Source organism: Debaryomyces hansenii, assembly GCF_000006445.2.
Source record: "Debaryomyces hansenii CBS767 chromosome G complete sequence".
In the NCBI taxonomy this organism is placed as follows: domain Eukaryota; kingdom Fungi; phylum Ascomycota; class Pichiomycetes; order Serinales; family Debaryomycetaceae; genus Debaryomyces; species Debaryomyces hansenii.
The window spans coordinates 370,926-387,470 of record NC_006049.2 but is presented as its reverse complement, the minus strand read 5'-3'; the positions used below and the strand labels follow the sequence as shown (position 1 = coordinate 387,470).

Below are 16,545 nucleotides of genomic sequence, written 5' to 3'. Positions count from 1 at the left end.
TAACGAATAATTTCAATTATAATATATATATCGTATCTAATTATTCAATCTTTAAGCATTGGCCGAAATGACTTGCTTCAAAGCACCTGGGTTGGCACCGATGACCTTGTTGACGACTTCACCTCCCTTGAAGAAGATAACAGTTGGCATAGAACTGACTTCATATTCTTGAGCAATTTCACCAAATTCATCAACGTCAACCTTTATAAACTTAGCTTGGTTGTATTCGGCTGAGAACTTGTCCAATAATGGAGCAATCATCTTACATGGTCCACACCATGTAGCGAAAAAGTCAACAACGACTAATCCATCGTGAGATAAAGCATCGGTAAATTCTTGTTTAGAAGTGATAGCAGCAACCATTGTATAATATATAATGTTATTTTTTAATCAATTGATCAATAGGTTCTTTCCAGCTACTCTTATAAGACCAGCAATTGGAAAATGGGTCGAGGCTGACAAATTGTCAACGACACGTGAATTTTGTAAACCTTCCAGGTCCACATCGAATTTGCAGGTAGATTATTAATCCAAGTGATGAATAGCCAAATAAATTTTGGAATCATGTGGTAGGATATATGTAGAAATATATGGAACTATGTAGAACTATTACATTAACAATGTAGAAGTAATAATGGTTAGAGGGAAACGTTCAAAAAAGTGGTGCATTTTTTGAGATGAGTACAACTCAAAAATCTTGATGATCATTAGTTTAGAGTAATTTGTTTAGGGGCAGACCTGTATTCGGTTTCCCATTCATCTTTTGCTAGTTCAATTGGTAATGACAAGTCCTTGGTTTTGTCATATTTTTCGACGAGAGCCAGAAAGAAGGTGTGTTGTACTTTGTAGTAGCTTGTAGTCATTTGGGAGAAACTTTTAGATGAAGAAGACGGAGGCTTGGCATCGAGCGCAGCATGTGCTACATTGACGATGAATGAATTACACTTAGAGATAAGCAGTTGGAACGCCTCATCGGAGTCGTAATTTGAGACTTGTAAAATTGATTCTTGTGCTGGGAATTCTTTGTTGCAGACGACACCGATCTGGCCAATGGCATTGATAAAGTCATAATCCGACTCTTGGCGTTGTAACATGGGTAAAACAGACTGAGTAAATTCCTCCTGGGACAATTCAATCCCGTTGAACTCTTTGAAGGATTCGTAGGCATTTTCGGTCCATTTATCATCGTATTGTAATCCGTCGATGAATATAAGTGGGAGGCTATTACTGAATAAGTTCACGAAGATATCATCTGAAGATTTGACAAGCTGGAATTGCGGCAATATACGTAGCCATTTCATTATTTTATCGTATGGTTGTCCTGATGTGTTCATAATCGCATTGATGTGGTGGTTGCAGACATCGGGGGATACCCTATATTCAAGGAGCTGAAAATCGTTACTCTGTGGAATAAACCCATATGTCTCTATGAAATGCTGAATGGATTCGGTGGTGGAATAACTAATGGTGATCTCAAAGACACCTTGTGGCATTCTCAGACGGTTCAATTTCAACAACACGTCGTTCGTCGATTTGTCAACGTCAAAGTATGCATGACTTCGTGATGCGTTCAGGTGATTAGCAAAATCGAGCAAAGGAATCAATGTGATATTGGTGTAATAATCTTCTTCGGTTTCGCTGCTATGTGGAATTTCCAACACTCTCGACTTGATAGCACCACAGAGTTGATAATATTCCTCGAATGTCAAGCAAGGATGTACATGTTCAATATCCTCTATAAGCTCATTATACTCTTCGTGTAGGCGGTCTGCATTTGCTCTTAGCCTGCGAATAAATTCATCTTCATAGCCTACGTCTTCCTGGGGTAAGCCCAAAACCTCAGTATGAGCCAAAACGTTCAAATATGGGTCAAACTTGGACAAAGGTGACTCGGTCTTCACTTCCGTCAGATAACGTCTATTGTAGCAAATCCTGAGTCCAATGAAATAGCATGTAAGTATCTCCGTTTCGTTGCTTGGTTGCACACTTTTCAATACCGCTGTGATAATGCTTGACTCAGCAACTTCCTCCCCCTCAGCTTCCTGATCTTTTTCAGCCTCCTTTAACCCTTCCAATATTTGTAACAAACCCATGTAATCAAAAGTCGCATCCTTAGGTATCCTGGCAAGTATATCATCTTTGACTCCGGCATCCTTGTCTTGGTTGAAAAATAGCCCAATTCCACCTAGCTTGCTGGATCCAATCGTCAATCCTGGATGAACCTTTATAAAATTATCCTTAAGTAGCCAATTATCAAACTCATCGTTGTGTGGAACTCCTGGGATCCTCGTATCCTTGTCTATTAGCATCTTTACTTAGGTATACCAAATATATCTTCGAAGAATGCTTTCAAGACCAAAAGTTTTGTCGCATTTGTCGAGTTTGTCGCTTTCTTACGTACATATCTGACAAATACCTATTCTACATCTATAAAGAGCTAGAAACCCCAGTAATGGGCCTTCTATGGCCCTCCAGGGTATAACCGATCTATAATGAGTCGTTTGGAGTTGATTTAGAGCATTAATACCATTAAAAAAATAGTAACCCGGAAATCGCTGTTTGCTTGAGAAAGCACTAAAAAAATTTGTCAAAAGAAAGAAGAAATGTACTAGGAACCAAATACTGAACAAAATTGATATAGAACTCAAAACATGTCGTGGGACGATGAAGACTTTGATATTCCAAGCAATTCCAAGCAAGCTGCTGCATCTTGGGAAGAGGAAGGTAACGATGAACCATTATTAGACTCGTGGGATATAGACGAAGAAGAAGTTGCGCGTAAGAAGAAGGAAGAAGAAGCTAAAAAGAAGGCAGAAAAGGAAGCTTTGAAGAAGAAACAAGAAGAATCTAAGGCTAAGAAATTGTCTAAGAACAAGGGACAAAGGGCTTTATTGGATATCGATTTGGTTGACGAAAACACCAGACAAGAACTCTTGAAGAAGGCAGAGTTAGACGCCGATTTGAATAATGCTGCTGATTTATTTGGAGGATTAGGTGTTGCTGGTGAAGGGGGAATGGATATCAACGAACATCCAAGGGAAAGAGCAGCTAAGGCCGCTGCTGCGGCTGCTGCTGCTTCAGGCCCTACTCCTGCCAGATTGACCAAGGATACTCCAATCGATACTCACCCATTATTCCAACCAACCGATAGACAGGAATACGAAAAATTGAGAAAGGCTTTGGCTCCAGTTTTGACCAACTTGGCAGAAGACTCGTTAATGAACTACTCTTCTGGGTTAGCTATTGATTTGATAAGAGATTTAGCCCAACCATTATCTATTGAAAGCATAAGAAAGGTCGTATCGACTTTGAATGTTATCCTGAAGGAAAAGGAAAAGGCTGAAAGACAGGCTAGATTGAAGAAGGCTGGTGGTACTGCCACTGGTGGTGCAGGTAAAAAGAAGGCCAAGCCAGCTGTGAAGACTAACGTCAACACATCGTTCAAGCAGGATGTCTTTGACGACATAGATCAATCTAAGTACGACGAATTTGAAGAGGATGACTTCATGTAATTGTGTATAAATACATCTATTTAATTGTAAACTATCCGTACATAACTGTTTTCATATCGTAGTCGATACTCCCCCAGAAAACTTTGAATTAAAATTCAGAAAACGAATCACATTCCTTCGGTAATGTAGCCCAATCCTTGTCACTCAAGTCAGGTGGGGTATATGTACCGAAGTCGCTGGCCTTGACAAGCACAGGTATCATCTGGCCTGTCTTCAAAGAAAATTTTCTATGGTTTAATACCTTCAACATTGAAGATACAGTTCCCGAGTGAGATGTGATGGAAATAACATCACTGGAGTCGCTCGAGAATATATCATTGAATAATGCTGTTGCCCTGTAATCCCTATGTTCACTGGACTCATTTTTATCGGCTTCCCAAAGCTCATCTTGCTGAGTAAACCCATCTTCAAACTTATAAGAAGGAACAAAATTTTCGATATACGTCTTATTATGACGTCTACTCTGCGAGTCGATCCCATACGTCTCTCTCGCTAATTCCTTGATAAGCGGAACCTGGGTATCATTCAAAATCGACGACCAAGTATGATTGTACGTCTGTAAGCATCTTCTCATAGGAGAAACATAGTAAGATTGGGGTAATGGTGCATTGTTAGTGTAAAGCTGACTTTTCCAGCTGTCTGAAAGTGTATTGATCTGATCATGTCCATTATCCGTCAACAAAGCATCATACCATTCCATTGTTGAATTTCCATCCTGGATTGACCAATAGCAAGTCCAGTTCTTTTCTGGATATCCATCTCCTGCAATATTATGGTAGCCTTCACCGTGTCTAGCTAAGAAGAACAACTTGTAAACTTCACCATCATCATTATCGTTCAAATCCTTCAATTTATCTAAAACGTCATCCCAAGACTTATCCTTTTTCAACCCAAAATTATCCTCATTAATATCGAACTTCAGAGCATCTGTATCGTCATCAGTTTGTACAAAGAGTCCTTTAACCACGTCATATTTGGTTGGAACATCTTTCAGGTTTCGCAATTGCAAAAAATTTTGATTTGGAACCGAGAGCGAAATTGAAATCACCTTCACCACCAAAAACACGCCAACTAATAATTGATAAAGCATTTTGTAAGAAACTTATAATAGCATATCAGTTATCCCATTAAACCAGCTGAATCATTGGTATTTATAGTAGTCAAAGAACCCCCGGGGACTGGTGACCATAACTACTAACCACCACGTGCAGTAACAATCAGATATCAACCCTTCAGGTCAACAATGTCCAAAATATATACAGAATGCAAGGTATATTGCCCAGGCTCTGACAACGAGGTAGAAACGAGGTATGGGGATGCTAACACTAACTTGCCCATGATGATTACACACGATAGTGCCAATCATGTAATTGGTGATCTATTCTTCTGTCCTACATGTCAGGGACATAAATGCACAGCATGTTGCCAGGTGAATATCGAAAGTAAATACTGCTCCAATTGCATGACAGATTATACTGAGTCAAATGAAGTCGTATGTACGAAAAGCTGTTTTAGCTGCCCATTGTGTGATTCAGGGTTGGCGATAAGTGCTATTGATAGTCGGTGTGATGACAAAGACGGTAAAATATTCAAATTCAAATGTTTATATTGTGAGTATCAGTATAGCACGGCTACAATTTTGAAACCTAAATCGTTGGTTAATATAATTAGATCTGAAAAAAAGAGTAGAGATGGTGGATATGCATCATTATTTGCCAAATTCCATGAAAACTTCGTTGATCAACAGACACTAATGAAGCTTGAAAACAATCAGCATAAGATGAAAAAAAATGTACCGCGGTTGTCCGGCGAAGTGTTGCAGAAGTTGAAGGACCTAGAATTGTCTAATTTGGCTGATTCCATGACAACCTCATCAGATGAAATAGAGGTATTGAGAAACAAAATCAATCAGAACGGGCTGGTCGCTATTGATGAAAACCAAGATTTGGATGACGTTTCTCAAATTGCATCCAAGGACAGTTTAGACAGTTTTGTTAAACTAGAGCAGCAATCGAAGTACAGTAATTTCTATTCTACTATAAGCAATGGATCGCTAGTAAGTATACCGAATAAAATTTCGAATCCCACAGCTGCAGACCAAGTACCGATTCCGAAAAAACTAGTATCCAAAAAGTCATATACGTGCTTGAAATGTCGACAGGTTCTCTTTATGCCACATAAAGAACCCTCCCTGATCAAATTATTGACGAAATGGAATGCGATTGATTTCTTGCCCATGCTTAGGATATCCAGTTTAATCAATAAAGAATACCCCAAGTCATTACAATTTGGAAACCTGTACGATCTACTTATTAATGTGATCAACCCCTTACCTGTTGATATTGATATGGTGATAACTACAATGTCTCAAGTATCTCTGGAGTTTCTATCTGATCCACTGTTGAATCTCCAAGTAACACTACCAGTGTCTCATGTAAAGATAAAAGGACAGAAACAAAAAAAGGATCCCAATTCAATTGTCAAATCAATACCTACACCCTTTCTAACAAAGAATACTAAGTTATCCAGGACTGAATTGATTATGCGTTTAGGCAAACTAAACTCAGCACGTAATTCTAGTGATGATTCTTTCGAGGAATCTGATATTACTGTGGATAAAGGTGATAATTGGTGCCTGATCCCATTTAATATCAGCTTTGAATCATCAGGTCTACAGAATTCGCTGGTAACTATTAAAATCCCATTTTATATTACTACAAAATCCCAAGTCCCTGAGTCCATACAAAACTTAAAATTACCAAATCTGCATCTTTCGTATGGATTTTGGACTGTTATCAATTTTGGTAGTTTTCTTATTGAAAGTTAAATCATGATTATATAAATTATCTTTTCTTTATAGACTGCTTAATAGCAATTAACGACTAATGATTACAATACAAAAAGTATGTCTCTCTTAACCCTCCAAACGATTAAAAATCTAAAACCAAAATCCCGGCAACTTTAGATAAGTGTTTCGCATCTAACGTATCGTTTCCTAAATCCACATCTGAATTGTATGCTGTTTGGTTTTGAGTGCCAGTTTGGGTTGGATCGTCCATATCGTCATCATCGTCTGGTTCACTCCCGTCATTCATTGTATTATCAGCAACCCTTGCCTCAATGTCCCCCTGTTCCATTTCACGGGTCTTGTTTAAATTGTCTATACCATCTACTTTAGTAAGCGTGTCACCTTCGGCCAACCTTTCTTCATTTGATCGTATCAATGCTTCGTTTATAAATAACTTAATATATTCTGAAGACAACTGTAAAGTTTTTTGGGTTATACGGGTTTTTTCATTTTTGAATGCTGAAGTTTGAAATAACCTAGCTATGGTTGCTATAGGTATACCTGATGAATCTTTACTTGTACTATTTGGGTCCTTATCCATTTCTGTTTATGAACCTCTTTATCTTATATAAATCTGGATACGCGATTTTTGTAATCACTGGTACCATTCTCCAGAAATCATCAAATTGCATTTTTAATCAAGATAGAAGAATAATAAGCTTGCTACTTCAAGCACACTACAGTAAAAAGCTTAAACGCAAATATTATTAAATATTAATCTAACAAACTAAAAACCCATAATTTATATATGCAACAGAATTAAATTCAACTTCTAGTTTTCGCTTCCGTCACCACTATTGTTGTTGTTATTGTTATTATTGTTATTACCACCACCCATAAATTGGCCTGCTAAGTTTTGTAACATAGGGTTATTCATCAAATTCGAAAGGTCTGGACCGGAACCATCACCTCCACCACCGCCGAAACGGTCCGCCATTTGACGAATAGCAGGGTTACTCATTAAGTTTTGCATGGCATTTGGGTCTGACATTAAGCTTTGAGCAGCTTGCATAAGTTGAGGATTGTTCATCATATCACCAAACGAAGGCATGCCTCCGCCATTTCCTCCGAACATAGAGCTTAAGTCAGGCATTCCTGAGGCACCGGCACCGGCACCAGCACCTCTGGCAGCTGATTCGCTAGCTCCATCATTGGATGCCACAGATGACTTTGGAATCGACTGTTCTAATTCTTCCTCGACCCTACGCTTAGCAGTTTCAAACCCTTTAGTCATCGCATCTGACTTTTTGTCGCCTTCAACTTCTAAACCTTTTTCGTAAGCCTTCATGGCAGCACTGGCATCTCCTAAGGCATATTTGGCCAATCCTAATCTTGAGTACGACTTAGAGAATTTAGGGTTTAATTCGATGGCTTTTTCGGCATCCTTCACAGCATTTTCGTGCTGGGAGGAGGAAGAATGAGCAGCTGCTCTGTTGGACAAGTAAACAACATTAGTGCCATCTAATTCAATGGCCTCAGTATACTTTTTAATAGCTTCACTAAAGTTCTTATTTGCCATGGCTCTATTACCTTCTGCCTTTAATGCATCTGCCTTTTCTTTCGTGGCAGCGTCTAATTCCTCAACAGGAGCAGCTGGTTCACTATCTGGCTTAGAACTACCCGAAGCACTAAGTAAAGCAGCTAATGACTTTCCACCAAACTTAGCTTCCACAGTCATGTCGTCATCATCCTTATTAACTTCAAATGCATCAGCGATGCAATCAATGGCTACGTCCATTGATTCGGCATAATCTTCTGGAATTTCATTCTTTGAAACAGATTGTTTTAAGAAATGAATCACACTTAACGCAATATCCTTATTGTTGACTGACATTATTGATACTTAGCTGTTGTTATCTCTATTACTTTAGGTCACCTCTACTTATTATATCTGATCGACGTGGAACCGAATTACTTCTCGAAGTTTCCAGATATAAATAATGTGTATTGCACTACTTTCGATGATATCTACCTTTTACAACTATTTAATAGCTTTGTTAATTCATACTTACGTATCTTCAGGAGACATAAGCTTAATCTAACATAGCGTTTGATACCCAAGTTGATAAAATTCGATTTGAATTTCAAAAAATTTGAAATTTCAGCTGCAATACACTCATGATCGAACTTCAATTCAGCATTCAATTTCATGATCTTCTTGATTTCTTCTGCTTTCATCAATAAGAGCTTCTTGTATCTTGCTTTTTTATTCTCTATAATGCTTGCAAAGCTGAAAAATGAAGATGAAGTGTCTGCTATTTCTTCTGCCTCGGCTTCTAACTGATGAGCTTGTTGCAAATTGCCGTTAGTTGAGTTAGCAAGATTTGGCAGCGCATGGGTAGCGTCTGTCGCGTCTGTCGTGTCTGTCGTGTCTGCTTCAGTTGTCGAATCACGGACTACGGTAGCGTAACGCGTAGGCGCATCTTCTTCGTATTTCGTTAACTCGATATTGAGCTCTTTAATATTTTTGTGGAGTTCCTTCCAGTCATCGAGTTTGAGTAAGATGCGCCGAATATTCTTCGTAAGTTCTATTGTGGAGAGTTCTAACCAAGCAGTGAAAGTAAGAAGCTCTTTGTATGAAGAATCTTGGTTTTTGTATTGATTTGTTAATGCAAAATTATATTCTCGAAGCAAAACTGATGGTAAAATGTTGCTGGAAAATAAACAATTGAACATTCTGTCAGTTACTATCCTTAGATCAGATTGTTTAATATCGCTTATCGCAACTAACTTATTGAATTTGGCAATAGTAGTTTGAAAATTCACTAAATCAGTCAATGAAAACCTGAGAAAGAAGTCTATTTCATTTACTTGAGCAATTCCCAAAACTAAATTGCTAAATTTTCGCTTATCTGATTCCTGACGATTCGTAATGTCATTAATTAATTCTAGTGTCAGTTTATTTCTGTTCTTTACAAAAAAATTCTCGAAAATCTTTTCGTTTGTCAATATTGGATGGAAGTTTAAACTTATCATGTACATGTTTACATGCTCAATTATTCTGTTAATTCTGAATTTGGCAAAAATTGGTACCATAGATTTCTCTTGAGGAAAATTTAACCAAAATGTTTCATTATCCGGAAAGAATGAATGTGTATGATCTAATTTGAATATGTATGTGAATTTTCTCAATCTGTCTAAAGTTTCAGCATTTAACGTTGGTATCTTATTACTTTTAATGAAGAATAAAGCCCAATCTTTCTTTGTAGTATCAAACCTGGCATTCAATGCCGCAATTTTCTCTGTATCTGTGTTTGGGTAATAATTTATGAAACAGTAATTATATATCAACTTCTCAATCTCTTTCAATACTGTGTTAGTTGGACTTTTTGCAGTCAGACTACCTAAGAAATCAAAAACGGAATAAAAATTGGTGCTATCCTCAAATTTGAAATCCAATCTATCATCCTTTAAAAGCTCTTTTAAGTTTTCTAGTCGGTTATATTTCACGTATAGATCTAGTGGTGTTAGATTTTTATAATTTAATTGATTTACATTAATTAAATTAGTTTCACTTGTTAACAATTTGGTTTTTGATAAATCTTTAAGAATAATATGCAATAGAGTGTTTCCCATTTTGTCAATATGCTTGTCGAAATCAATCGATTCTTTGCCATATTTCTTGTAAATACAATCGAATCCTTTTTCAAGTAACGTTGCATAGTCTGGGTGGTCGTAGCATCGACATAAGCTGAACAAAGGCGTATGTGAATTGAGATCTTTCAATTCCCAATCTATCAAGAAACCTATCTGATCTATTAAATTCGGGGAATGATGAAAATAATGCCCAGCAGACCTTCCTGAATTGTCCACTGAATTAAAATATAAGATCTGTTCTTCTAACGTTGTATTTGAAAGTATTATTTCAACCAACTGTGTGATAATGTTATATGATTCTTGTGTTAATGCAACAGTTAACAAACTCTGGTTTGTAGTTGTGTTTTTATCAAATAGAATGTCATCAATAGAGAACCATTGATAGTTATAATTAATTATATAATTGAATGCATCCAGATTATCAGCTTTGACTGCCATCATTAAACAACTCTCTCCTTGTACAGTTCTGCTATTTAAGAAATGGTTATTCGGAAGCTTAGAATCACCTAATCCTTGTTGAACTTCATCTAGTAAAACCAAAAGATTGTCGGTATCGCCTGAATCAATCAACGACCAAAACTTGTGGTTTAAAGCAGAAGATTTAACTAGGCCAGCATATTGAGGTTCGTCATTCATGGAAGACGATAAGTGGTATATAACCGCATCAAAGTTGCTTAGGATGTAGCAAAAATACCCATCATTCGTATAGTCTACTGAATTGAAGTGCTTTATATAATACAAATGAGCCTCTAAATTATCCACCCTTGCATGCACAATGACCATGATTAACAAACCAATCAATATATCTGCATTTACAGTAATACCATCAGATCCTGTCTTTTCCGTCATTGACTCTATCTCCGATATTTGTTTCACATTATTCGTCAATATGTTTACTGTGTTCTTTAAAATTTGTGTTTTCCCGCTCAGGTTAAGAATAGAAGCATCTGATAACTTTGAAAACTCGTCAATTGCTTTGTATATTCTCTTATGCAATTCGTTAATATGCCATGGTTTATCCGTTGGAACATCTAATTGGTTCAACGATATACATGCCAAATGATCATATTTCTCTTTTGTCAAAATTTTTATTGCATCCAGATCATCATTTTGTTTATCATTATCAGGAAAGTCGAATTGGAAGATTAACTGGGCCCAAAGCTTATCATATAAATTTAGTTCCACGTATTCATGGACTAATCTATTTAGGTCTAGGCCAGGATAAAGCCTAAGAATATAATTAATTAAATGGTAAGTTTGCTCGCTATCTGGCGTGTCAATCTTGACACTATCCAGAACAACCTTGAATGCTTCGTCTAACATACTTTGAAATTCAAACTTTATGCTAGATAGCTTCTTACGGGTATTTGTTCGCAACAAACGGAATTGATAGTTGTTATGATGGAATAATTTATAAAATTTATCAGATACTGCATTGGACAATAGTGGAAAGCTTCTTAAGAGCTTTTCAAATGTGATGTCATGAAATTGTTGATCTTTTTTTAATGTTGGTTCTATTTTAATTTCATCCATTTCCCTTGATTGCATAGATACTGGCACATTGGGATCAAAGCTCCCAAACATCGAATCCTCTATATATAGTATCATAAATTTGCTGCCTTTTGGAAAATAATCACAGAACGAATTGAAATAGTTTATATCCAATACTTTTAATCTTAAGCTTTTTTTGAAACCCTTTCCCGTAAATACTATTCCATTTTTTATTAATATTTGTTTCCCATTCATTGTCACATAAATAGCCAGCAGCGATTTAGACGATGTAATTGATGGATATGTGGTGTTGGTCTTTATAATATGAGATCGTATGAAATCCTCATTATGATAACATAAATCATGTAACCGTATTTTGGTCGATGATTTTTCTGTACTGGGATCAAATAGCTCGTGAAGGATATGCGCCGGTGGAACTAAGATCGTGTAGTCATTATGGTTTTCTGACAATTCCTGAACTGTCTGTCTGAATGGATTCTTCGAATGATGTGGATTATTGAATATGCAATTTAGAAAAGGATTGTAAAGAAGCGGTAAATATGTTATTGACTTTGATTGAGGTGGCATTATACATTCATTATCCTCCAATATTCTCTATATAAAATAAGAATATATATTCTAAAGACAGAACCTTTTTATGATAAGGTCCGTGTGATCTATGCTATCGGTTTTGTGTAACTATCCTAGGGTGTACTATAGTTAGTGATCTTTTTACAGAAAACAATGAACAGAACTGATATAAAGACTAAACAGCATCAATGCTAAAGTCAATTGTAGTTAACGATTGTATTGTCGATGGATCTCTTTATTTAAAGAATCGACAATGTAGAATATCAATTATGCTTGTTTTCTGAAAGGTTGCAAAAATTTAACATAAAAGAGTTCATGGAATTTTTGTAAAAATGTATTAAAACTGAATAACTACTTAATTAGTTAGTGTCTTGGATTCTACTTCTCATCCCAACAGAGCCGGTCAAAATACTGGGCTTAGTACTGTCAACTGGGAAATTAACAGTTTTTTCATCTGTTTGAGCACTCGTACCAAAGCCACCACCACCAGGTGTCATAATTAGAATTCTATCACCTTTACTGACTTTAACAGTACATTTTCCACCAAGGAATATTCTTCTATATCCATCACTAGTTTCAGATTTTCGATACCACTTATTTACACCTCGCAAACCACTTTCTCCCCCGAGTAACCCAAACGGTGCCATCGCTCTTCTTTCCATAAGACAAGAAACTTCTAAATTAGGATAAGTGAATTGAATGTCCCTAATAACACCATTGCCCCCCTTATGTAAACCGTTTCCTCCAGATCCATGTCTAATTGAAAACTCGTGGATAATTACCGGATATCTCTTCTCAAATAGTTCTGTATCTGTGATTCTAGTGTTTGTCGTATGACATTGAACAACACTTTGTCCATCCCAGGTGGGTCCTGCACCAGACCCTCCGCAAATCGTTTCATAATAACCAAACGATATTTTATTTTCCTTATCGTTGATCCCGAAAGAAAAATTATTGCATGTTCCTTGTGATGCTGCAGCTGCTTCAAATGCTTTTAACATAACATCAACGATCCGTTGTGTAGTTTCCACATTACCTCCAACAACCGCCGCCTCAATAGAGGGATGAACTACTGAGCCTTCCCTTGTCTTGAATTTGATTGGTCGTAAACAACCATTATTTAATGGAATATCAGAACTTATCAAGCATCTCAAGACGTATAATACAGCAGAATATAAAATGGCTCTGGGAGCATTTAAATTACCATAGATTTCATCACCGGAACCAGTGAAATCAAAGTCAGCATCACCCGTAGTAGGGTTAATTGATATTTGTAAGGAAATAGGAGTACCATCGTCTAAATAATCAATTGCTTGCATTGCCTTACCATGAAACTTCTCATATGCCAATCTCAAAAGATTTCTAACGGCCACCTCAGCAGTGGATTGAATAGCACCCATATATAAATTGATAACTGAGAGACTGAATTCTTCAATCAATCTATTCAATAAAATAATGCCCTTATAATTAGCCGCAACTTGAGCTTTCAAGTCGGAAATATTATCACTCAATGTTCTTGTACCCGAGCCACCTGGATGTTTGGCAGGTTCTTCTAATAAAAGCCTGGTTATACCTTCTTCATCAAACTTTCCATCTGAACACAATTTATGTGTTATGATTGCGGCTCCTTCGTCAAAAATTGTTTTGGAATTTGGAGGCATTGAACCAGCTGAAATAGACCCAATATCAGCATGATGTCCTCTTGAAGCTGTCCAGAATACTGGATTATTATCCTTATCTAAAACTGGAGTAATAACTGTAATATCCGGCAAATGAGATCCGCCTGCCAGAGGATGATTAGTAACTAATACATCACCCTTTTGCAATTTACCTTCCCACATTTCTTTCTGTGCCTTCACAGCAAACGACATAGCTCCCAAATGAATTGGAACATGTGGTGCATTAGCTACTAAATCACCATTACGATCGAACAAAGCACACGAAAAGTCCAACCTTTCTTTGATATTCGTTGAAATTGCAGTTTGCTGCAAAGTTCTTCCCATTTGTTCAGCAATAGACATGAATCTGTGACCAAATACCGATAACTGAATTGGATCTACAACTTCGTTTGAAATCTTAGGCTTTTCTTCTTGTTCAACTACAATCAAAATATGATTTGACAAAATTGAAGCTTGAGACTTTGGCTCAATTAAAATTGTTTGAGTGTCATCTAGAATTATTGATGGTCCGCAGATGGTCGTACCAACTTTCAAATCAGGCAAATGATAAACTGACGATTCTAACCATCCTTGACCTTCAAAGTAAATCTTATTCATTATCTTGGATTCATCTTCGTTTTTTGTGTGGGTCATTTGAGCAAATTCATTATACGGGTTAATTTTTTGCTTATTGGTACTCTTAACTATAAACAAAACTTGAAGGTCGTCCACTAGGACCTTTCTATCCAAAGTAAAGCCAAATTCATTGTTATGTCTTTCAATGAATTTGGAGTCTAAGTTATATTCATCTTTTCCCTTTTGAATTAATATATGAGTATCAGATCCTACATATCTCATGTTTAAATAAACCTCAACAGATGTTTCAAGAGGACTTAATCCCTGCTCATGGTATTCCTCAAATGCCTGATCTACCAACAGTTCAATTTTTTGATCTAAGATGCTATAATTCTCTTGTGAATACTCGAATGATGTCGGTGATTGCTTTTCAATTACGATATCTGCCAAATAGATACCATATGCCGAAAGCAATGAAGAATACTTATGAATTGCAACATGTGAGATTCCTAAATTTTTCGATAAAGACACAGAAAATTGACCACCAGATCCTCCAAAACATGCCAAATTATGTTCCGAAGTTACGAAACCTTTTGCTTCTGTCAAGTTTCTAATAGGTCTTGCCATGGATTCAACTGCGACTTTCAAAAATCCACTAGCAACTTCTTCCGGGGTTAATTTTATACCTTCAGATTCTTTATCCTTATTAATCTCTTCAGTTAATTCCTTAAACTTTTTTGAGGTTAGGTCAAAATCCAAGGCTTCATCTTGATTTGGACCAAAAATTTTAGGGAAATAATATGGCAATAATCTTCCCAAAAATAAATTGGCATCAGTTACAGTCAATGGACCACCCTTTCTGTAGCAAGCAGGCCCCGGATCAGATCCTGCAGATTCGGGACCTACAACAAACATACCATTTCTCCAAAATAACATCGATCCTCCTCCTGCAGCAACGGTTGATATATCTAATTGAGGCGTTTGGAGACTTACTTCACTGACAACAGTATCATAAATATGTTCTAAACTACCTGAATACCTTGAAACGTCGGTTGACGTACCACCCGCGTCAAAACCGATCGTAGCCTTTTGGGAAAGATCATCATAGCAAGTTTCGCCATATCCTACCATACCACCCGCAGGACCAGATAAGATGGCCTTTAAACCAGTAAATTTGTACCATGGACACAATCCACCATTACTTTGCATGAATAATAATTTATTTCCAAATGCTTCTAAACCACCCTTAAATCCAGAACCAAAACCTTCAATATAATTGTTGATTATAGGCGATAAATAGGCATCAGCAACAGTTGATGAAGCACGGTTGACCATACCGATCATAGGTTGTAACTTGTGAGATACAGAAACTCGAAATCCAATACTTCTACAAATCTCAGCTATTTTTGATTCATGTTCGGGGTATGTATAGGAATGTAACAAACATAACGCAATGGCCTTTATTTCACCACCCTTGTATAGTTCGGTCAATTGTTCCGTTATTTTCTCATAGTCAGGTTTTTTTATGACCCGAACAACATCTCCGGTTACACCGTGAGTCAATTCTGGCTCCCCGGAGTCCATAATTTTCAATTTATCACCACCTCCTTCTGAAAATCCTTCAATGGTAACCCGTTCATCAATTTCAATAACATCAGTATACAAATGTCCCAACTTCTTGGCAGTCAAATCAAATATATGAGGTCTTGTTTGGTTTCCAATAGCCAAAACATCTTTAAACCCTTTGGTAGTAATGAGGCAAACTTTGGCTCCCTTCCTTTCTAATAACGCATTCGTAGCCACAGTAGTACCCATCCGGATACTCGTAATTAACTCTAACCCAAGCTTTTCATCTTTTGGAATTTTGATGTCTTGTGCTCTTTCTAATATTCTACGTATTCCTTCAGTTGGTGCATCTTTATAATTATTGAGATCAACAGATAATAACTTAAATACGTAATCTGGCCTGTCCGGGAATTTAGCAATAAAATCACAAAAGGTTCCACCTCTATCAATTGCGATCTGAATTCCTTTCATTGTTATTTACGGTTAAATTGATCTTGATAAAATGAATAAAGGACTATTGACAAATATGGGGTTAGCAAAATTGATGTCTGCGAGATTGGCCGAATTTAGCGAAGGGTCGACATCTGTCTCGATTTGAATCTACGAAGTACATGAAATCTACCAACACTTATACTATTTGTAGTAAAACTCTTACAATCATGAACACTTAACTTGAGTGTCTGATAAATAATATTAGAGTATATTA

The 16,545-nt window shown here is 36.8% G+C and overlaps 9 protein-coding genes across 9 annotated transcripts; 2 read left to right on the top strand and 7 right to left on the bottom strand. All coding sequences in view use genetic code 12, as the record gives it.

Moving 5' to 3' along the window:
• Window positions 1-51: 51 nt before the first annotated feature.
• On the bottom strand, window positions 52-363 carry DEHA2G04488g (DEHA2G04488p; the record flags this gene model as incomplete). Its single annotated transcript, XM_461741.1, has 1 exon — window positions 52-363. The coding sequence occupies one exon, from the start codon at window positions 361-363 to the stop codon at window positions 52-54; it is 312 nt and encodes a 103-aa protein (XP_461741.1).
• Window positions 364-707: 344 nt separating this feature from the next.
• DEHA2G04466g (DEHA2G04466p) lies at window positions 708-2,309 on the bottom strand (the record flags this gene model as incomplete). Its single annotated transcript, XM_461740.1, has 1 exon — window positions 708-2,309. The coding sequence occupies one exon, from the start codon at window positions 2,307-2,309 to the stop codon at window positions 708-710; it is 1,602 nt and encodes a 533-aa protein (XP_461740.2).
• Window positions 2,310-2,651: 342 nt separating this feature from the next.
• On the top strand, window positions 2,652-3,512 carry DEHA2G04444g (DEHA2G04444p; the record flags this gene model as incomplete). The annotated part of the gene is made up of 1 exon (XM_461739.1): window positions 2,652-3,512. The coding sequence occupies one exon, from the start codon at window positions 2,652-2,654 to the stop codon at window positions 3,510-3,512; it is 861 nt and encodes a 286-aa protein (XP_461739.2).
• An 88-nt stretch (window positions 3,513-3,600) lies between these two features.
• Window positions 3,601-4,602, bottom strand: DEHA2G04422g (DEHA2G04422p; the record flags this gene model as incomplete). The annotated part of the gene is made up of 1 exon (XM_461738.1): window positions 3,601-4,602. The coding sequence occupies one exon, from the start codon at window positions 4,600-4,602 to the stop codon at window positions 3,601-3,603; it is 1,002 nt and encodes a 333-aa protein (XP_461738.2).
• A 153-nt stretch (window positions 4,603-4,755) lies between these two features.
• On the top strand, window positions 4,756-6,339 carry DEHA2G04400g (DEHA2G04400p; the record flags this gene model as incomplete). Its single annotated transcript, XM_002770528.1, has 1 exon — window positions 4,756-6,339. One exon carries the CDS (start codon window positions 4,756-4,758, stop codon window positions 6,337-6,339), a length of 1,584 nt encoding a protein of 527 aa, XP_002770574.1.
• Window positions 6,340-6,442: 103 nt separating this feature from the next.
• Window positions 6,443-6,901, bottom strand: DEHA2G04378g (DEHA2G04378p; the record flags this gene model as incomplete). Its single annotated transcript, XM_461736.1, has 1 exon — window positions 6,443-6,901. The coding sequence occupies one exon, from the start codon at window positions 6,899-6,901 to the stop codon at window positions 6,443-6,445; it is 459 nt and encodes a 152-aa protein (XP_461736.1).
• A 231-nt stretch (window positions 6,902-7,132) lies between these two features.
• On the bottom strand, window positions 7,133-8,194 carry DEHA2G04356g (DEHA2G04356p; the record flags this gene model as incomplete). The annotated part of the gene is made up of 1 exon (XM_461735.1): window positions 7,133-8,194. One exon carries the CDS (start codon window positions 8,192-8,194, stop codon window positions 7,133-7,135), a length of 1,062 nt encoding a protein of 353 aa, XP_461735.1.
• A 134-nt stretch (window positions 8,195-8,328) lies between these two features.
• On the bottom strand, window positions 8,329-12,036 carry DEHA2G04334g (DEHA2G04334p; the record flags this gene model as incomplete). Its single annotated transcript, XM_461734.1, has 1 exon — window positions 8,329-12,036. The coding sequence occupies one exon, from the start codon at window positions 12,034-12,036 to the stop codon at window positions 8,329-8,331; it is 3,708 nt and encodes a 1,235-aa protein (XP_461734.2).
• A 362-nt stretch (window positions 12,037-12,398) lies between these two features.
• On the bottom strand, window positions 12,399-16,310 carry DEHA2G04312g (DEHA2G04312p; the record flags this gene model as incomplete). Its single annotated transcript, XM_002770527.1, has 1 exon — window positions 12,399-16,310. The coding sequence occupies one exon, from the start codon at window positions 16,308-16,310 to the stop codon at window positions 12,399-12,401; it is 3,912 nt and encodes a 1,303-aa protein (XP_002770573.1).
• Window positions 16,311-16,545: the final 235 nt, after the last annotated feature.